Genomic DNA, 22,459 nt, shown 5'->3' on the forward strand with positions numbered 1-22,459 from the left:
CTAATCAGCCTGATAAGGGCGCTACAGCAAGCAAAACTATGAAATCGCTCATAACTCCTAAACCGTCAAAATTTTCGAGTATTTTGGATTTTTTAAAAAACATACTTTTGCTAACTAGTCCTAGGGTTTTCACCTGAATGGAACCAAACCAGTGCAGAAAGATTGAGTGAATATCAATAATTATCAAAAAAAAGTTGAACTTTTGACTCACCATCGCAAAGGGACACCAAAACATTCGAAAGGGGCAGGGACACTTTTAGTAAAATGCCTATAACTCCTGAATGAAATGAGATATCTCATAACACTCAGAGATAAACTCAGAACACTTATGTAAGAGCTCAATCTGAGGTCACAGGACAAAAATCGCGGCGCTTGGCCGTTTGGTTGTGCTATAAGGAAAAACATAAAAATGGCTTTACATATGCAACCATTTGTCCTATGAACATGAAAATAACTGTGCACAGTCTTAGTCCAAAGCGCCACAAGTGTCTATAAGGACATTTGTGTATCTAAAAAAAATGCCGTCAATGGCCGATGAAATTTGAAGCACCCGCTAGATAAGGTTAATGGAGGCTGATCGGAATGAAACTCCCAAAGGTCTGAGAGAAATTTGAAAGGATCTGGCCACTTTGGGGGCGATATTGCATTTTTCAAGGACCTAAACGATTGTACGTTGCGCAGTTTTCCACACATACACGCAATATTTGTATTGCATGGTCCAATATTTGGACCATGGCGGGTCTGGGAGTTCAAGGAGCCATGGCCAAGAGTATAGTCCGGGCGGCCATGGCGGGTCGGGGGGTCCGGGAGCCATGGCCAAGGGTATAGTTCGGGCGGCCATGGCGGGTCAGAGAGGTCCGGGAGCCATGGCCCAGGGTATAATCCGGGCGGCCATGGCGGGTCAGGGAGGTCGGGAAGCCATGGCTCTGGAGGGTGCGCTGGAGGGCGCGCTGGAGGAGGGGCCGGCTCTGGAGGGCGTGCTGGAGGAGGGGCCACTCTGGAGGGCGCGCTGGAGGAGGGGCCGACCCTGGAGGGCGCGCTGGAGGGATACTTTGCTTAGGAATGGCCGCCTTAACCTTGCTTGACTCAGGAACGGCAGTAGCTTTGGATCGGTTTGGCTCAGGAACCGTGGCTTGAACTTTGCTTGACTCAGGAACCACTTCAGGAAAGGTGGCTATGATGGGTGCAGACTCAGGAGCAGAAGACATAATGTGATCAGGCGGTGGCTTGGCTGAGATGGCCTGAATAGGCTGTGGCTTGGCTGACAAGGTGTTAGCGGGCACTGGCTTGGCTGATGAGGCTTTAGCAGGCTGAGGTTTGGCTGACGTGGCGTGAGTGGGAACTGGTTTGGCTGATGGGGCTTTAGCAGGCTCTGACGTGGCTGCCATCTTGTACAGTGGCTCTGGCGTGGCAGCCATCTTGAGCAGTGGCTCAGGAAAGACAGCTGTAACTTGACTTGACACTGGCACTTGACTTGACTCGGGAAACACAGCTGCAGCTTGAGTTGACTTGGAAACTTGACTTGACTCAGGAAATGCAGCTACAACTTGACTTGCTTTAGGAATCATAGCTCTGACTTGCCTTGACGCAGGAACAACAGCCGTAGCTTGACTAGACTCAGCCACTTGACTTGACTCGGCCACTTGACTTGACTCAGGAGACGTGTCCGCAGCTTGACTTAACTCAGTTGACGCAGCTGCAACTGGACTTGACACAGCTACAACTTGACTTGACTTAGGAAACGCAGCTGCAGCAGGACTGGACTCAGGAACTTGACTTAACTCAGGAATCGCAGCTGCGACTTGACTAGACTTGGGAAATGCAGCCGACACTTGACTTGACTTAGAAGATGCAGCCGCAACTTGACTTCGCTCAGAAGACGCAGCCGCAACTTGACTTGGCTCAGGGGATGCACCTGGAACTTGACTAGACTCAGGAGGGACTTAGCACAGCTGCAACGTGACTTGACTCGGGGAGCGCAGCCGTAACTTGACTCGACTCAGCAAACACAGCTGCAACGTGACTGGACCTCGTGCACGCAGTGGTAACTTGACTTGACTCGGAAAATGCAGCTGCAACGTTACTTAATTCAGGAACTGTGACTTGCGCCTTCTCTTTGCTGCCTTCTTGCGAGCCGTGGGCGGTGTCCGGGTATTGGCCGCGGTCGGCGGTTCCGGACTGAGGAGGTGAATGGCGGTTTCGACATGTGGCAGCAAAATCAGATCCGTTTAAATAGAGGACCACATTAATCAGTTCGATCAGGGGATAATTACAAATGGGAAGATCGCAACGAATTCGTCCAACCCCATCTGAAAACAAAAACCTAAAGCCGCATCGTGCCAGCTTAGTTGGTTCGCTATCTCGAGGAAATCCTCCACATACCGCTCCAAGCTCCGGCCGCCCTGCCGCAAACGCGCCAGAGCCTCCTCAGCATTCATGTTGTTGTTTTGGTCGGTGATTCTGTCAGGGTTGTCGTCGTGCGCAGGAACGAACAGTAGGAGAACGAAGATCCAAACAATGCAGGTTTATTTAAACAATCAAAAACGTTAATAAACAGACGAACACCAGCAGGGAAACGCAACCACAATGAAAACACAGTGAAACAATAATCACCGACAATGACCTGGGGAAACAACCAACCTTAAATACAGTGGTTACAAACGAGCAAACGAGGGGAAGTACAAATATGGGCAAGACTAAACCAAACTATCAAAACCTAGGGGGGGAGACACGGACTAAACCAAATACACTAGAAACAGAAGGGAAAAAACACTAGGAAAAACAAGACAAAACAGAACATAATCCTGACACCGGGGGAGTTAATAAAGGCCTTCGATGCATTTGTATAAGAAAAATATCCATATTTAAAAGTTTATAAAGCGTAATCTCTAGCTTAGTGTCGTACAACACGTTCACGAGAAAGTGGCGTTCCAGCGGATGATGTAGGATGTAGACTTAGCATAAGCTCCGGTGAGAATATCTCACGAGAACCAAGTTTTATTTACAGCAAAGGAAAACCAGTCTCCTCTCGGCTTTAAATCCTCCAACATTTTTCTTTACAAATCCTCATTTTGTATTTCTAATTCGTGACCAGTGTTTTGTTTTGCTCTCTCCTTTGTGCTTCCGTGTTCATCACTTTACACTGGAGCTTATGCTACACCTACGTGTTGCACTGAAACGCCACTTTCTCGTGAATGTGTGTACAATGGTTAGCAGAAGATAGAGATTACATTTTATAAAGTTTTAAATATGGAATTTTTTCTTACTTAAACACACTGATTCACTTCAGAAAGCCTTTATTAAACCCCCAGTCATGTGGAGCAGTTTTATGATGGATGGATGCACTTTATTTTGCTTCAAAATCTCAACACCCATTCACTGCCATTAAAAAGCTGTGAAGAGCAAGGACATTTTTTAATATAACTTTGATTGTAGTCGTCTAAAAGAAGAAAGTCATATGCACCTAGGATAGCTTGAGGGTGAGTTAATCATGGGGTACCTTTCATTTTTTGGTGAACTGTTCCTTTAATGGTAATCAAACCATTTCAGTTTCAAAACCCATTCACTTCTATTGTATTTTTTGTCCATGTAATGAAAGTCAATGGGAACTGTAACTGTTTGGTTGCTAACATTCTTCAAAATATACACTTATGAATAATGTACAATGATGAACAAGAAACACGGTAAGACCAGAAATGTGTAAAATAAAGTTTGATTTCATGTTGACTATTTAAACTAACTCTGACACACTAATGCTGTTAATTTTTGTTCCCAAACCCTTTTTGATGTTCCCTCACACTTGCTTTCATGATTTTGGGCCTCTCTGTATCTCCAGACCTTTCCCGCTCTGGCTCGGCTACAGGCTCTCCGCAGGGGGAACGCGCGCCTCCTACTGGAGAACAAAGCCATGCTGAGCTCCCTCGCTCGCCTCACTCAGACGGCCTCTCTCCCCGAGTCGGACGATCTCTAGTCCTGCTCTCTTGTCTCTCTCTGTCCCTTCTCCTTCCTGTTCTCCGCTGCACCCTGTTGTCCTCCTCCTCCTCTGTCCCGCTGCTGCTCACCTCTCAGGCAGGTCTCTCTGTTTCATTCCTTTATTTTGCATTGGGAAAGCTTTTCTGCTCCTTCTTTCTTTCTCCCTGTTTCTCTCTTGGGTCTGGGGAAGGGCAACCCCTCACATTCCTGCTGCAGGCAGTGGCTTTGAAGATATTTATAGATCCTCCAAACGCATGACCAAACGTCTCTGTACTCCAGCAATGTCCAGTTCAAATCACAGCCTCTGTAGCGTCACATTCTAGTCTCTGCAAATCTCACTGTTTATGAATGAGATTATGGACTGCATAAATTACACATAGATAGCTATAAAAAGTAAATATAAAAATCATTGTACTAATTACATTGAATAAATTTCATAAAATTACAAAAATGTAATAATGAAAGAATATGTAACTCAGTTGTTATAAATGACATTATAGATTACTGGATGACTATAACAGATAACAAAAAAATAAAAATAATAATAATTTAATAATGAAAATTAAATTAATAAAATTGGCCAAATTACAAAACATAGAGAACATGGAACTCACTGGTTATAAATGACATTATAGAGTACTAGATGACTGTACAAAATGTAAATAAACAAACAGAAATCAATAAAAATGAAAACTAAAATGTTAAACAAACAAATTCAAAAAAAACTAAAATGTTACAAATTCAAAAATAACTAGAAAAATAGAGTAATGATAGAATATGTAAATCAGTTGTTATAAATGACATTATAGAATATTGGATGCCTCTATTACACAAAAATAGCAATAAAAGTAAACAAATATTTTTAATAAGGAAATTAAAAATGAATAAAATTACAAAAAAAAAATAAAAAAAAATAATAATAATGCCAGAACATGTAACATGATATGACAGACTATTACCAAAAATACATACATACATACAGTACATACAAACATACAAACAAACAAACAAACAAACACATAAAGTATTAAAATATTTTAATAATGAAACTAAAATGAATAAAATTAACCAAATTACAAAACACAGAATAATGACAGAATATGTAACTCACTGGTTATGAATGACATTATAGAATATTTGAAAAAATGAAATTAAAAATTAATAAAATTACAAAAATACAATAATGTCAGAACATGCAACTCACTGGTTATAAATGATATTACAGACTATTACCCAATAAATAAATAAATAAATAACACTAAAATGTTAACAAATGTATTAAAAACAAAAAAATAGAATAATGATAGAAAACTTATTGTAACTCAGTGGTTATAAATGACATTACAGATTACTGGAAGCCTATATTAGCAACAGATAACAATAAAAAACAGCATAAAATAACTTTAAAAATTAAACTAAAATGAATAAAATGTATCAAATTACAAAACATAGAATAACAAGTATGTAACTCAGTAGTTATAAACTACATTATAGAATATTGGATGCTTCTATTACACAAAAATAGCAATAAAAGTAAACAAATGTTTTTAAAAATGAAAATAAAAATGAATAGAATTACAATCTTAATGCTAGAACATGTAACTCACTGGTTATAAATGACATTACAGATTATTGGATGCCTACATTACAAACTGATTAAACACACACACACACACACACACACAATAGAGTGATAGAATATGTAGCTCACCAGTCATAAATTACATTATAGAATACTGGATGATTATATTACATACTTATAACAATAAAATACAAAAAAAAATCATTTTAAAAATGAGAGTAAACAATAAAATTAATACAGTTACAAAAATTTGAATTTTTCAGTTTATGCAATTCTGTGGAATTTTATATTACATTTTTTTTTTTCACGTGTAAAAATCTGATGTCAGGGTGTATGCAAAAATATGGGTTAATTATTTTTTAAATAAGTGTTTTTGAATAAATGGATAGCATTTTTACATGTAATTTAATATCAGTTTAGCAGTATATTTTACAATTAATAACGGCCACCGACAGGCCAAAATCATTATTTTGATGCAGTTTTATGTTAGATAATTCCTTCTAGCTCTTTCTAAAGAACATAGCAGGACATCAATTTGTATCCTATTCATATCCAGAATGCCAGAACTGTCCACGGTGCTGTGAGCCTCTGTGTGTGTGCTGGTTATTTCTAAAAGGGAGCTTTGTTGTTGTATCCGATGGTTGGAAAGATGTGATATGAAGTCATGAGTGGCTGGGTTTGCTCTCCTGTAAAAGCTTTTGTAGTTCTGGCAATGCTTTTTTACTCACTGGAGTAGGAGGAGGTGAACCTCTCTATGCATGAGCACACATTCACATGCCACTGCCAACTTCCATTCCTTTACAAAGGAATCATATTTGAAAAGCATATTCTGTGGTGTTACGATCTAGTAATGTTTGCATGCTTTATTAAATAAAATTGCTTTACTCCCAAAGAAATAAATCATGCTTTTTACACATAAAACAAAGTACTGTCACATGAGATTGAGATGTTATTGGTCTGGAAGAACCATTATAACGTTATGGTGTATTACCAACGCATGGGCACTGTGATTTTTAAATCACATGAAAAAGTAAATAAATGCATTCTCACTCATTTTCATCTTTAATCAATCTCAGGTTTTGACAGAACTCAAGTCCGATAACCAGCGGCTGAAAGATGAGAATGGAGCCTTAATCAGAGTCATCAGCAAACTTTCCAAGTGAGGACGACCGGTTGAAGAAGAGGAGAAACACTGAACACAGAGAGAGACCAGATTTGAGAACTTCACATTGACTTCATACTGACCATTGTCATGCTGAGTAATGGATTGTATTCACTCTCAAGCTCTTGGTGCATCAGCTCCAGGGTTAAAGAGTTTGGCTCACCCCAAAAATTTAATTTTGTCATAGTTTATTCACTCTAGTCACTCATGTTGTTACAAGCGGTATGGCTTACTTTCTTCTGTGGAACACAAGATAAGACAGTTTGAGAAATATGTGAGGGATCATACAAAAGGCATGTTGTTGTTTATTTAGTACTGACCTGAATAAGTTGTTTTACATAAAAGATGTTTACATATAGTCCATAAGAGAAAATAATAGTCACATTTATAAAAATGACCCTGTTCAAAGGTTTATGCTTGATTCTTAATACCGTGTTGTTACCTGAATGATCAACAGCTGTGTTTTTTTTTTTTTGTTTGTTTATTTAGTAATAGTTGTTCATGAGTCCCTTGTTTGTCCTGAACAGTTAAACTGCCCGCTGTTCTTCAGAAAAATCCTTCAGGTCCCACAAATTCTTTGGTTTTCCAGCATTTTTGTGTATTTGAACCCTTTCCAGTTGAGCGGGAGGTGGAAACTTTTTGAATTTGAAGATCAGGGTAAATTTAACTTATTTTGTTTTCTGGACAACATGTAAATATCTTCTGTAGCCTCTGAAGGGCAGTACTAAGTGAACAAATATGATATTTAGGCAAAATAAGAAAAATGTACACATCTTCATTCTGTTTAAAAGTTTTCACTCTCCGGCTCTTAATGCATTGTGTTTCCTTCTGGAGCATCAGTGAGTGTTTGAACCTTCCGTAATAGTCACATATGAGTCCCTAAGTTGTCCTTAGTGTGAAAATATGGATCTCAAAATAATACAGTCATTGTTGGAAAGGGTTCAAGTAAAAAAAAAATAATGCTGGAAAACCAAAGAATTTGTGAGACCTGAAGGATTTTTCTGAAGAACAGCAGGCACTTTTAACCTCAACTGTATAATTATGTTTTGTTACCAACATGCTTCAAAAATCTTTTGTGTTCCACAGAAGACAGTAAGTACCCACCATCTTACAAAATACAGCTAAAACTTGCTTAAGGTGGTATTTAGGTTGGTTTTAGCTGGTTTAGGTGGTTGACTGGCAGGACTACCAGCTAGGGGAGCTAAGGTCAAACATCCTTATTGACCTGGTTAGAGTTAATAGTTCTTTTTTGCTGGTGAGGACCTGGCTGAGTTGGTTACCAGTGTTCCCAAACATAACTTAAACTAGTTCACTGGTGTTGACCTGGTGTTTGCAGTAGGGTAAAGAGTGTTGGTTTCTTCTGCAAAAACATCCAGTCGATTGATTATTTTCTCAGTGTTAGCCCTTTCTAAACTCTAAATGTTGCAGGATCAGTGTAGAAGATGTTGAAATCCCTGCTAAGAAAAGACCAGAATGAATATCCACACTGCCACTGGCTGGTTTAAAAGTCATAAAAAAAAAAGTTTTTCTACTGGCGTCTATAGTTCCATAAACCTTTAACATCAATGGAACCTTTCCATTCCACAAAATGTTCTTTACTGTAAAAAAGATTCTTTAAAAAGATTCTTTTGAAAACTGTTCACTGAAAGGTTCCAAAATGGAACCAAAAATGGTTCTTCAATGGCATCACTGCAAAAACACTCTTTTGGAAGCTTTATTTTAAAAAGTGTAAGGAAAAACAACGATTCCTTTAAGAAATGTTCATTGAAACTGTTCATGTTTGGTGTGAAAACCCCTTTTTGGAACCAGATTGCTGCTAGTCTAGCTGTGGAACCAGCATAAACATACTCTTGACCAGCAAATTTTAGTTTGTGATGCTGGTCTACTAGATTTCTGATGAAGCTGGTTGACTAATAGAGTCTCGATTGTTAGGAAACCTTGTGGGAACACCAGCATATTATGAATAGCCAGCCAAACCACAGCACTGGTCACCAAGCGCTCTAGTCTTTTAAGCAGGGGAAAGCTGTACAAACTGCCATTCCTTTAAATAGCATTTGATCATCAATCAAATCGAATTATCCTGAAGCGGTCAGTTGCGCCAGTATGATCTTCAGAAGCTCTGCCAGAACATTCTAAAAAGAATGTTCCCACTGAGAGATGATGTCACTCTCCTCATATCAACCCTTTTGTCCGGTTTACTTTTACAGTTGAAGTGTTTATATATGACCTGATAGGCTAAAGAATGGATACGTGGAACCATTGAATGTGTTTTATATTTATTTATGCCTTTTGTTTGTAATTAAAGAGTATCTATATGGATAAATCAGAAACACGTCACACATAGTATGCAATTTCAAATGCTTTGTGTTTATTTTCATTGTCCACAGTTTTTAACCTGTAATCTTGAACCAATGCTCACAGCACTTTGTTTATGATTGTGTTTGTTGTTTGCCTGTTATGAGTATTAATAATACACTGTAAAAAAAACAAAATGTAGTCAAAGTGCCTTTTTAGGTGCAGTGCTGCCCTCTTCCTGCCTGTATGATCACAGCATATTAAACCCAGTATCACCGTTTTCATTGTACACTTCACTGAAATATATTTCTTGTTTTTAATGTTCTTATGTGCTTCTGAACTATTTACTATTAATATAAGTTTAAAGCCAGATATGCGTTTCCATTTAGGTTACATCAAGTAGCCATTTCTCATCAGACCTACTAAACTTAAGTAAAGTTCAAGTATATTTCCAAGTATACTTTATGTAGTAAATGTACTATTTCAATACTTTATGGGACTAAATTGTAACTGTGAGAACACATCTTAAATAGTTTACTTCAGATTAAAAACTACACTAAATTAGAAACTACACAAAAAGTGAACTTGTTGGTATACTGCTAGTTTACTAGTTACATCTAACGCTTTCTTGTTTCATTTGAAAATACACTTTGAAGAATAATAGTAAAGTAAAAGTAAAGTTTCTTTTTTAGTAATATAAACTTGCAGCATAAAAACTTTTAAACTAATGCTCAGAGCGTATTTCAATGTGTACTTTCATAAACTGTGGACTACACGTGTATAACTAGTAAACTAATAGTATACATAAAGTTTATTTGTAGTATAGTCGCAATACTATAAAAACAGATGTAAACTAGTTGTGTACTAATGTTACATATAAAGTACTTAAAAGTACACTTGCATAAACAAAAGCGGACCCATTTTGTATACTTGAATGCACTAAAAAAAATTACAGTGTAAATATAAGCAAGTACTTTTGTAGTACATAATTTTTTGTGCTAAATAAAATTGTAAAAGTTATACACTATATATACACTAATTAAAAGAATATTTCTACCTCAGTAATACTTCAGTGCACTTGAAAAAGTATACTAAATATCACTAATACTTAAATTGATTTTTAGTGCACTGAAATAATACTACCACAAAAATATACAGGAGTTTTATTAGTGTATTTCTTAAAATTGTGCTTTGAATGCTTTAGAAATTTGTTCAATCTTAGTAGATGTTTATATAGTACTTTTAACATAAAGTACTTAAAGTGCTATATTTTTTTAATGTCGAAAAAAGTACTATGAATGATATGCTAATAGTGTAATTGATTGTACGGATTAAAGACACTATTAACATAATGTTAAGTATATCATGTAAAGGGAATATTAACATAGTTACAATACATTTGAAGTGAAATATTTGAAAAATTAATGAATAAAAATATGTGAGCAACATATATTATAAATTCATTTTGTATATACTTATTATATATTATTATATTTTAAATCTGTTTTCTATGTATGATGAGCAGGGTTGCCAGGTTTTCACAACAAAACCCACACAGTTGTTACTCTAAACTAGCCCAAAACTAGCCCAGTCATGTTTAGAGGGGGATCCCCCATTAAAAATTGTGTGCCGGGGGATAAAATAAACACATTTTTTTTGTCAGGCTTCCCCTGGTAAATTCATATTTCAGGTGCTAAATGTGACGTTATTGGGGTCGCTTCAACCCACGGACATCAAAAACAACCCACGGCAACAGTGTTAAAGTAGCCCAATTCTGTGGGAAAACCGCAGACTTGGCAACACTGATGATGAGTATATTTGAAAAAGTATGATTGGTTTAGAGATTGGTTTAAGTGTACTACAAGTGGTAGCTAAATACTTTAAATACAGAGATAGTATGATAAAAGCACATTTTAGTTCATATTTATGGCTTCTCAAAATAGCACAGTTGAGTACAGTTCTTATGATTATCTTAAGAAGTACTAAAAATCATTGTTAGTATACTAAGTACAAATTAGAGTGAAACTAGAGCAGTACATTATGGAAGTGTAATGAAAAAAGTGTATTTTCACAGTTTTTCTCCTGGGTTAGTGTACTTACTACATTAAGTATACTTGGAAAATACAACTAAGCTTACTTTATAAAATACACCTGAAGTTTAAATTTTTTACAAGGTTTTTTGGAAGCCATTCTAACCACCTTTTATTAAACATCTGCTTCTGAAACACCAAAACAAGGCTTACATCAACAGAGCTGTAATTGTAGGTAAAAATTAAATAAAGCAAACAGATGGAATTCAGTATTAAATAACACAACACCACAGTCAGAGTTAAGTGTAATTAAAAGGCCTTTATTTTCTCATTTGTTTCAGTACAGAGCTGGTAACACACATGGTAAATCTGTAGAGCTATTTGGTTCCCTTGACGTCTTTACAAGGATTGCTGATGCTCATGTACTGTCCACTAGGGGGGTTGTGGGAAGAGTCTGTGAGCAACGTTTTCTCAAAGTGTCCCATCAAGGGCTAAAGCATGCGATTGATCCACACTAGGCACGACAATACGGACATGAACACACGCACACACACGAGAACACCGAAACAGGTACAAACATAGCCTGAGGGACAAACCCTCACAATCTCCCACCGACTAAAGAAAAAAAACAGATCACCACAAATAGAAAAAGAGCATTTTACAACTCTAGATAAGCAGAATGAAAAGTGCAAGAGAAGAATCAAAATAAAAAGACACAATGGCAGGCTTTTGATTTTTTTATCCCCAGAACTTTGCTATGCAATTACGCCAAAGCAGACATGAAGGCATCGGCTAGCATTAGAAAAAAATACGTAAAACGTCTCTGTTATGGGCAGTTAGAGCAGGCTCTTATTGATTTGTATGACATAAAACAGTCACAGAGAGTTACAAAGATAACCAAGCTGGTTTTGTAAGCGGATTCAGTCTTTAAGAGCAACTTAAAGACTGAATCCATTTGCAGTTTTTAAACTGCACCCAAACATCTTAGAGCAGTCTCTCATTGATTTGAATGACATAAAACAGTCACCAAGAGTTACAAATACAACCGAGCTGGTTCTGTAGGTGGATTTACATGAAGAGCAACTTAAAGACTGAATCCATCAGCAGTTTTTAAACTGCTCCCAAATATCTTGGCTCACAAGTAACGACTCCGTGGTTTACGATCAGGAATGTTTCAAACAAATGTTCATTGTGCACACTGCCATATAGGCAGAATGGCAGTGCTTGAGTAACTCACAACAAATAATTATTATTTATTAAAGGGCCTATGCATTATTATTAAAGTCACACGCATTCACACTCAGACCTCAAGCAATGCTTACTTGGATAAGCCGAATTACTGTACAGTTCTGTTCAATTTTCTTGTCTGCATGTCCAAATTATATACTTTTTAGTTGTCCTAAATCATATTTTGGATTGTGAATTATTATTAAAATGGTAAAAACAACAACTTTTCATAATTACACAACTTTTAATTGCCCTTTGCCCAAAAATGCATGTGTGTACATACATAGTGGAATGGCAATAACTATGACCACATGTAAATGTTCATACAGACGTCCCTAGCACACTTTGTGTTAAATCAAGGCGTTTACAAAACCCAGTGTACACTGAAATAATCATAAAAAACATTAAAAAGACACATTATTAACAGAAAGACGGACTATTTCAAGTTGAACTGCCAATAATGCTTAACTTAGCACATTTTAGGAAACAGTGTGGCCCCGTAGCTTCACAGACTATGTGGAATGTTGAGGAAATTCATCGGCCTATGAAAGGAAGAGACGTTTTAGGATCATCTTAAGTACATCTATATAGCTGAGCTCCAAAGATTTAGCTCAAGTCTTATGGCTTTATCTTATTCACACTCGCACACACAAACTTACGGTTTATTGGCTAGTTAAACGCTGTTCTTATGTAAAAGATTCATAAATAAAAAGCTTGTTAGAAAACAATGGGGACTCCAAGTTTTCTAAAACAGGATTGATAGTATTGTGCTCCGGCAACTTTGTTGCCAAGGTAGAAATCAGTTGGTCCGCAAAAAATCACGTAAGAATGACGTAAAGTCAGATAAAATGGCAGTAAACGTGACTTCTCTCATTGGCACTGACAGTGAAAAGACGAAAAATTATAATAAAAGTGTATTCTTTTGTTATGATTCTGTATGATCCACAACTTTACATCGTAATTCCAACAGAGATACTCTGCTGATTACAGGATCCTACAAGATGGGGGAAAATATTCCCTTGGAGCCCCCCGCTGGAAGTTTTGACTTCCCACAAACAAGTGACATAGAAATATTACTCTGAAAAATAAATCTAAATAAATCATTTGGAATAAATAAATAAACAAATACATAAACATTTTGTTCCTTAACAATATTAGTAGACGGCAAGCATGCGGCTACGTTTTCATTCTACATTAGTTCACACAAAGCACTTAACATACAGTATTTGCTCATGATGTCCAGGCATGGATTGAATCTGAAAATGAAGATTAGTCTAGTATACTTCATATTCTCTCCAGTACCCACTCACAGAAAATAAATACATATTTGATTTCGATTAGAAAATATACACAGTATCTTATCCCCCTCCGTTTTGTTATTAAAATGACAAAGAACACCTACTTAGGTACACAATATATTTTTTGCTTCATCTCTGAAACATGCGCATCTTTTTGTATTGTAACATGCAGTTATCATAAAGTAGGAACTATGCATATATAGGTCAAACTACACGCCTATGGGTTTGGAGAGGGGGTGTTAGTTGCAAGTTGCGTTTTTTTTTCTTGTGAAGATCTTCGAAATAAGGGACATAGTTAAGAGATTGCACCTGAAAAACATTAACAAAGAAAGTGATTCCTAAATGAGGTGTCAATACAATACTAGAGGAAAAAGAAAAGCATGATGTCGTATAACAAATGATAAATAATCACACATTCATTAGACCCGCAAAAAGACATGAAACTGCACTGTGAATGTGGACGGAAATACCTGCTATTCCACAATCAAACAACAGAGTTATCGCAACTGAACACAGCCTGTCAGAAGAGCTGCTTCTGTTTTATCCAGGGGAATCTCATACGGGAAACGTCATTGAAGCAACTTTTGAAAGAAAATGTTTATGTTTAAATGACACACAATGGCTTAAACTGCTATTTGTTTTATTATATTTAACAAAAACAAATGATTAAGAGCCTGCATGCTCAAAAAGTCACCTATGGGATAGAATTTTTGGAGCCCAGGTTTGCTGACTTTTTTCTATTTTTATTATATTTAAGAAATAAATTAGGAGAAAATATAAGATAATTAGCCCCACCACTAACCACATCTCATGACACAGGAAAATGTACATTTTCAAAGTTAAATTTACATTTTTTAAACTTTTACAGTTTTTTAATTCTGAATTTTTACTTCTACTACATTTTTAAATGTAATATTTAAATTTTACATTTTAAAAAAATTAAATGTAAAAAAAAAAAAATGTTACAAATGTAGAATTTAAATTTTGTATTTATTTATTTATTTTTTACATTTAACTGAATGGATTAATCAAAACAGTCTTTAAAATATCTTCTTTTGTGTTACACAGAAGATAAAAGTCATACAGGTTTGGAACGACATGAGGGTGAGTAAATGGTGACCGAATTTTCATTTTTGGGTGATCTGTGTAAATTTCTGTTCCACATACAAAGCTATTATGGGATTTCTGAGGATTTTGAACATAAAGCATTAGTAGAATTAAGTACTTTTATTGTGCTTTTGACAGAAAATCGTCAAATGTTACAATTTATTAAATTTTGCTTGATTAAATTTTACGATTACAGACTGTCAACCCTAAAAGTAACTGAATGAATTACTAAGCAATGTAGCAGTAGATTGATGAGTTAGTGGTGTAGGATAAAAGGCGCTAAAGTGACGTTTCCTTACAAGAATGAGTTGTTTTTTTATTGGGTTACAGCATGTACACAACAAAATCTCCCTCAAATCCACTCTTGGCTCTCTACATGTAGTTTTTGGCCTGGTTTAAAAGTCTCTACTCAATAAATGATGCTCTTGATCCAATTCAGGCTTGCTATTTTGCTTAATTTCTCAAATACTTAATAATTGAACAAATATCACAAGGTATCATCATTGCCAAAAGAGTTTCTCCAGGCAATACAAAGATAAAATGCACGAAGATTTAGTTCTGTGTCGGTCTTAAGCAAAATGATATTTTGAGATTCACATCCTCACACAATGACTCACACTGTAAGCCCTAAAGCTGCTTTCAAATGATACAAGCTTCCTTTTTTTAACAAATGCAAACTCTGACAACTCGAATCAAGAATGCGCCATCACAAAAGCACGTATTGAGATTGATAAAGCAACATGTACAGAATGCAGTTCCAGTAGTGCAAATAAGTTCAGCGGTTTGGTAAGATGTGCAGTAAATACACACAGTGCCTTCTAATCAGCTCTTCTTGTGAAACCATAAATCTGGTTTAAACCATGAATAAAAGATGAAAACAACAAATGATGGAAGTTCTAAAAGGAATAGTTCACTCATGTATTTCGAAACCCGTATGACGTTCTTTCTTTCTTCCGTAGAAGGCAAAAGAAGATGAAATTTTGAAGAATGTTCACCCTGCCCTTTTCCACACAATGAAAATCAATGATGACCACGTTTTGGAAGTCAATGGTATATATAAATTTTAAGCTTGATGGCCTCTTGGTCACCATTCACTTTCATTGTAAGAAGGAGAGCAGCGTGAACATTCTTTGAAGCACCTCCATTTGTGTTCCACTGCTGTAAGAAAGAAAAGTAAATAATGATGACTTTATATTCATTTTTTGGTGAACTATTCCTTTAATGAGTGGGTTCAGAACATCAAAAATTGCAGGTGAAAATAAAAGCAGCTTGAAAACGAAGCATCGACTGGAACAAAAACACACCTTCATTTAAAGTGCTCAGGCAGAATACATTTACTACAAGAAATCAAAGCAAAGAAACCAATATACCGATGCTAACAGGAAGACGTCCCTGGCAGCTAAGAATTGCTTATTTCATGATGTTTCAAGGCTTGTCTCCTTTTTGTCAGGGTTTGTTAGGATGTTGGGCAGTGGAAGAAGCCAGCTGACAGCTGGAACTGAAGAATGGAAGAAGAGGTTGTTTTGCAGGCAGTGTAATCGACACCTGAAAGATTCCTTCTGGCTGGGCAGGAGCATCTAGTCCAACTATCTCTCCAGTTCCCACTTTTGTTTTTTCTTTTTTTATATTATTCACAATGATAAACAATTCTTCACTGTCCTTTCAGACTCAACAAAAGCAACAGAACTGATTTCATCTAGATGACCAGAGAATCTAGAAGGAATGTGTTAAATTAGGCAGTGGAAGAGGCAGTGTTTTCTATCCCTGGTCCCCGATGGAAAACTTTGGAATGCTGTTGGATATTTGGGTGTGAATGTGAGCTTACATCTCTTCTGTGAATAAACCTTGAGGATATACACACCTATGAGCTCAACCAACATCTGTGGAAAGAGTCTCTCTCGTTAGACCCTCATTTTAGCTGTTGATGATGAGACCAAAAGGTCTTCTTAATACCTCTAGTCTGGTGGCCCATGGCTCTAATTCAGTGCTGATTGGCTAAGATGACATGTTGTGCATGTTGGAAAGTGAAAGAAAGGAAGGGAGGTAAAGGAGAGAGGGAGGGAAGGAAGAAGATCAGGATTACTTCTTGGCAGTGAGGGCTGCTAGTGTGGCATCCACTTCCTCCTCAGGTTTGAGTGGATGCCACTGAGCGATGGGCCTGCGTGGGTTCGCCAGCATGTCGGACCAGTGCCGAAGCTCGGTGCCCTGCGCTTTGCTGCCCACCCAGATCTTCCCGATGGCGTCGTTCTTGCCGATCTTATCGTAGTCGAGCACCGTGATCACAGCTTGTATTTTCTGAGACAAAAAATGGATATTCTGTTCAAAGTTTGAAGGAACATGAATATGTAAACTCTTATGTTTCGTCATGTTAAGCGTACCTGCATCTGGTCCTGTGGGATCTCGAAGCTGAAGGACTCGTTGTAGTACGGGTTCAGGGTGTTCTTCTTCACAGTCGTCTTCTTCTTCTTCAGCCGCTTGCCGTTTTGCAGAAGATGAATCTTCACGTAAGGATCTGTGGAGGTACAGGAAGTCATCCATTTATATACTGTATACACTCTTAAAAATAAAGGTGCTTCACGATGCCATAGAAGAATCTTTTTTGTCTAAATGGTTCCATAAAGAACCTTTAACATCTGAAGAACATTTTTGTTTCACAAAAGGTTCTTTGTGGCAAAAGAAGCTTCTTCAGATTATAAAAAATGTAAGGAAGAGATGGTTCTTTAAAGAAGCATTGACTGAATGGTTCTTTGTGGAACCAAAAATGGTTCTTCTATGGCATCACTGTGAAGAACCTTTTAAAGCATCTTTATTTTTAAGAGTATATGTATGCTTCAACTGGCATCTTCTTATGTATTTAACTTCTGATTTGTACCTAGAGATCTTAAAGGAGAAGTTCACTTCCAGAATTAAAATTTCTTGATAATTTGCTCACCTCCATGTCATCCAAGATGTTCATGTCTTTCTTTCTTCAGTTGCAAAGAAATTAAGGCTTTTGAAGAAAACCTTACAGGATTTTTCTCCATATAGTGGACTTCAATGGTGGCCAGTGTTTTGAAGCTCCAAATCTCAGTTTCAATGCAGCTTCAAAGTGGTAATTTTCTAATAAAAATACTAATTTATATATTTTTTAACCACAAATGCTCGTCTTGCACTAGCTCAACCACACGCATGATGTAGGCAGAAGTACCGACCCGGTGTTTACAAAGTGAACGTGCAAAGAAAGACAAACGGCCTTTACAAAAAAAGGTAAAACAACAATGTTGGACGATTTTGAAGTTGGAGGAGAAAAAGACATGGAGTTTTTCACACAACTATACCTTTTTAACAGACGAAGAACTAACAATGTGTGACTTTTCCAACGTGATTATGCAATGCGTGAAGACGCACATGCGCATCGCAGAGCTACAGTAGTAAGAGGAGCATTTGTGGTTAAAAAGTACATACATTTTTTTTTTTTTGAAAATGGCCAATCGTTTCGCTAGATAAGACCCTAATTCCTTGGCTGTGATCATGCAGAGCCCTTTGAAGCTGCACTGAAACTGCAATTTGATCCCCATTGAAGTCCACACTATATGGAGAAAAATTATGGAATGTTTTCCTCAAAAAACGTAATTTCTTTGCGACTGAAGAAAGAAAGACATGATTATCTTAGATGATCTTAAGTGAGTAAATTACAGAAAATTTGTATTCTGGAAGTGAAGTAATCCTTTAAAGTTTTCCTTAAAAAATGACCTCTACCTAGAAGACTTTAGTAAATTTTCCTCAGTATTGTAGCACAGAAAATCCAGTTGATGTTGTTATCTAAAACTATAAAAATCATACTCAGTAAATAAAATAAAGCTAAAATATAACATTATGAGTATTAAATTAAATTGAAGTTGGAGTATTACTAAAACAAAAACTTAAAAAATAAAGCTCCATCACAGTGCAATTATATATAAATGGAAAATATAAAAAAGAAAAACTAATTCAAAATATTAATAAACACCATAATAGTGTATAAATACTACTTAAATAAGACTTTAACCCACAGTACTGTAGTAAGCAGGCTAACCAGCTCTGTAGCTGGTGAATATTTTATTACTTCATTACCTTTACAAGTCACGGATTAATATAATTATACAATATGTGACCCTGGACCACAAAACCAGTCATTAGAAGCAGGTATATTTGTGGCAATGGCCAAAAATACATTGTATGGGTCAAAATTATAGATTTTTCTTTCATGCCAAAAATTATTAGGAAATTGAGTAAGATATTTTATACATTTCCTACTGTAAATGTATCAAAACATAATTTTTGATTAGTAATATGCATGCAAAGAACTTCATTTGAACAACTTTAAAGACGATTTCCTCAATATTTAGATTTTTTTGCACCCTCAGATTGCAGATTTTCAAATTGTTGTATCTCAGCCAAATGTTGTGTTCCTTACAAACCGACCATCAATGGAAAGCGTATTATTCAGCTTTGATATATAAATCAACTTCAAAAAATTAACCCTTATGACTGGTTTTGTGGTCCTGGGTCAAATATAAGATGACTGGATAGAATACATAACTGGAAGCATACTAAATATTCAGGGCTTGTTTCACACAATAAAAGGAGTATAATTTACCTATTTATTATTATTATTAATGCTAATACAAGAAAAAATAATACATTTATTACAGAGAAAAATAAGGAATGTAATATAGTCATAATTCGCCCTTTGTGGGGTTCAAACCTACAACCAACCCAGTGCTTTTAGCATTAGGCCACCAACACCAGGTCTGTTCTATAATCACATCCAATTTTACTTTAGATTTGAAGGTTAAGACTTGTTTGGAAGCTTTGATGCTAGTGCAGCGTGTTGTTCTCAGAGCCACTGGCAGATGGCAGCAGCGAGGACTGACTGTAGGGGACGCGTGCGCTGCGCAAGCAGGACTGCAGAGTCAGCACGTGAGCGCTATCTGTTCTGCATGGCTACCACTGACACTAAAGCACAGGCGTGACACAAACACACTGCTGCAGCACAAAGGCCTGCTGTGCATGTCTGGCAGAAACATGATGAACTAATGAAGTAATCAAAACTGAAACAAAGAATGGGCAATATATGCATATAAATGACATATACATGCAAAAAAAAAAAAAAAAAAAAAAAACTGAAAACGGAAATCAAAACGTAATAAACAAAAGCATATGCAGGAACATCCAGTCTTCTGCATGAGTTTATCTCCACCCACTCTCTGAAGGAGAGAGAGAAGAGAAATGGCAGTGCACTATGTGCTTGTGTATGTGTGTGTGTGTGTGTGTACCTGAGAGTCCTCCAACATCCATCTTTTTCAGATTCTTAGCCTCTAGGATACAGATGGTGAGTTTTCCAGCTGTAGGTACATAGCGAAGAGAGATGCAGATATCTCCAAGCTTTTCAGGCTGTGTTGGGAAAAATTAAACAGGCAGTCTTAAAGCAACAGTTCACCCAAAAATAAAATACAGTCATTTTTTACTCATGTTTTAAATTTAGGTTTGCCTATACTGCGCCGCTTTCTTCACATCATCTCTGGATAAAGATACAGAGCAGAGACTGACCAGTGAGTTGTTTTGACAAAGTTTAGTGATTCAGAGTGAAGGGAAAACTGGAAAATAATGTCTTGGAGTTCATTGTTGAAATTATGTAAACATGGCAGCCATCTGCATCTGAGCATATTCACACTTTGGTCAGAGTGGTAATAATGCCAGTTTATTGTGATTAAAAATGTGTACGCCACATAGTTTAATGTAATTATGATTATAGAGCTTTATTACATTAGTTTGATCAAAGTATTGTGTTTACATGAGGTAAAGTTTAATTGCAATATTACCTGAATCACATTATACTTGCATTTCACGAGTTCACGCTTACATATAATTAGCCGGAGTATAGTAATGCATATTTGGCGTGCTGTCCGGGGAAGGGTTTCGAGCTCGGGAATGGCCCGAACCCAGAGAACCCCCCTAGGTGTAGTGAGAACTCGTGTGAGGAGTGAGGAGATGGGTGGTGGTGGGATGCTGATAAACCATCAAATGGATAGAGGCAAGTTCAGCTGTATTTAAACTGTAGCACTGATTAACTTGAGCGAGCTCCTCTTGTGATAATTAGGCTAGGTATCTGATGCGCTCCCCTCGAACCTTATTAGTAAAACATCATTATGAGAGTGCATGTAAATGTCGTGAATAATATCAAATGTTGGGCGTCCGATCGTCACATGCCCAATTGGATATTAACAGTTAAGGTCAAAAGTTTACATTCCCCTTTCAGAATCTCCAAAATTATTATTATTGTTATTATTTTAAAATTATTTTACCAAAATAATAAGAGGGATAATACAAAATGCATCATTCAGTTAACAACACAGTATTAAGAATCAAGGGGATGTAAACTTTCTTTTCTTTTGAACCAGGTCGTTTTTTATAAATTCAACTATTATTTTCTTTTGTGGACTATATGTAAACATACAGTCCATAAGTATATTTTTCAGCTCAGTACTAAACAACAATAACATGCATTTTGTATGATCCCTCTTATTTGGGTAAAATAATTAACATTTGCTGCATCTGAAAGGGGGGTGTAAACTTTTGACAGCAACTGTAATTCTTACAAATGAGCATATTTAAACAAATTACAGTAGATAAGATTAGTAATGCTTTCAGTGAAAAACAATGTAATCTTATCTTCACAGAAAGCTACTGGTCTTAAAAGACTTGGGAATAATTATATTATTTAATGTTTTTGAAAGAAGTGTCTTATGTTTACCAAGACAGAAATACAGTAAAACTAAAAATATTATAAACATTTTCAACATTGATAGATATAGAGATAGATATAGAGAAATTAATACTTTAACCGAGCAAGCATGAAGTTTCTATTCATCCAAAAATCCTTAAAAAATGTTTCCACTAATACTAAAATATCATGCTGTTATATAACACAGTTTTAAACATAGGCCTGTATAATAAGAACCATTAGTAATAATTGAGCGCTAATAATTGATAGTAACTCAGCAGCAAAATAGCATATTACAATGATTTCTGAAGGATCATGTGACATTGAAGACTGGAGTAATAATGATGATAAAAATTCAGCTTTGCATCATAGGGATAAATTATATTTATATATTCACACTGAAAACAGTTATTTTAATAATTTCTTACAATTAGTGCTGTGCAGTGATTAATCGTGATAAATCGCATTAAAAATAAAAGTGTTTGTTTGCATAATATATGTGTGTACTGTGTATTTTATGTATATATAAATACACATACATACAGTGTATATTTTAAAAATATTTACATGTATTACAAGTCTATATTTTTATTGATATAATTAATATTATATACAAATATATTTAATATATAAATTTATATATAAATATTTGTTTAATATACACACATATGTGACCCTGGACCACAAAACCAGTCGTAAGTAGCATGGGTATATTTGTAGCAATACCCAAAAATACACTGTATGGGTCAAAATAATACATTTTTCTTTAATGCCAAAAATCATTAGGATATTAAGTAAAGATCATGTTCCATTAAGATATTTTGTAAATTTCTTACCGTAAATATATCAAAACCTTTGATTAGTAATATGCATTGCTAAGAACTTTTTTGCTACGAACATCGTTTTTTTCCACGATTTGGCACTACATAGGGGCAAGACACTGAATAATACATCAATAGTGTCTCATCAAACAGTTGTTTTAATGGAAACGTGTTAAGGTAGGAAAGAATTGCATTATGTAACATTATGGGCATAAAAGCA

At 36.1% G+C, this 22,459-nt stretch overlaps 2 protein-coding genes across 5 annotated transcripts in view; one reads left to right on the forward strand and one right to left on the reverse strand.

The window, feature by feature from the left end:
* The window catches only part of LOC127154606 (protein phosphatase 1 regulatory subunit 12B), a 42,949-nt gene extending 33,614 nt beyond the window's left edge, over window positions 1–9,335 (forward strand). For all 3 annotated transcript variants that reach the window (XM_051096244.1, XM_051096241.1, XM_051096243.1), the window contains one exon: window positions 6,631–9,335. Coding sequence is in view for 2 of the 3 variants with exons in the window: in XM_051096241.1 (XP_050952198.1) it covers window positions 6,631–6,717 (87 nt within the window). In the remaining variant the exon portion in view is untranslated. The remainder of the gene's footprint in view (window positions 1–6,630) is intronic.
* Window positions 9,336–11,340: 2,005 nt separating this feature from the next.
* syt2a (synaptotagmin IIa) overlaps window positions 11,341–22,459 on the reverse strand; it is a 58,718-nt gene continuing 47,599 nt past the window's right edge. For both annotated transcript variants that reach the window (XM_051095958.1, XM_051095957.1), the window contains exons 7-9: window positions 19,971–20,088; window positions 17,052–17,185; window positions 11,341–16,968 (exon numbers count right to left, since the gene is read on the reverse strand). In XM_051095958.1, the coding sequence (XP_050951915.1) occupies window positions 16,753–16,968; window positions 17,052–17,185; window positions 19,971–20,088 (468 nt within the window). In that variant the 3' untranslated portion in view covers window positions 11,341–16,752. The remainder of the gene's footprint in view (window positions 16,969–17,051; window positions 17,186–19,970; window positions 20,089–22,459) is intronic.

The sequence above is a fragment of the Labeo rohita genome, chromosome 23, assembly GCF_022985175.1.
Source record: "Labeo rohita strain BAU-BD-2019 chromosome 23, IGBB_LRoh.1.0, whole genome shotgun sequence".
NCBI classification, from domain to species: domain Eukaryota; kingdom Metazoa; phylum Chordata; class Actinopteri; order Cypriniformes; family Cyprinidae; genus Labeo; species Labeo rohita.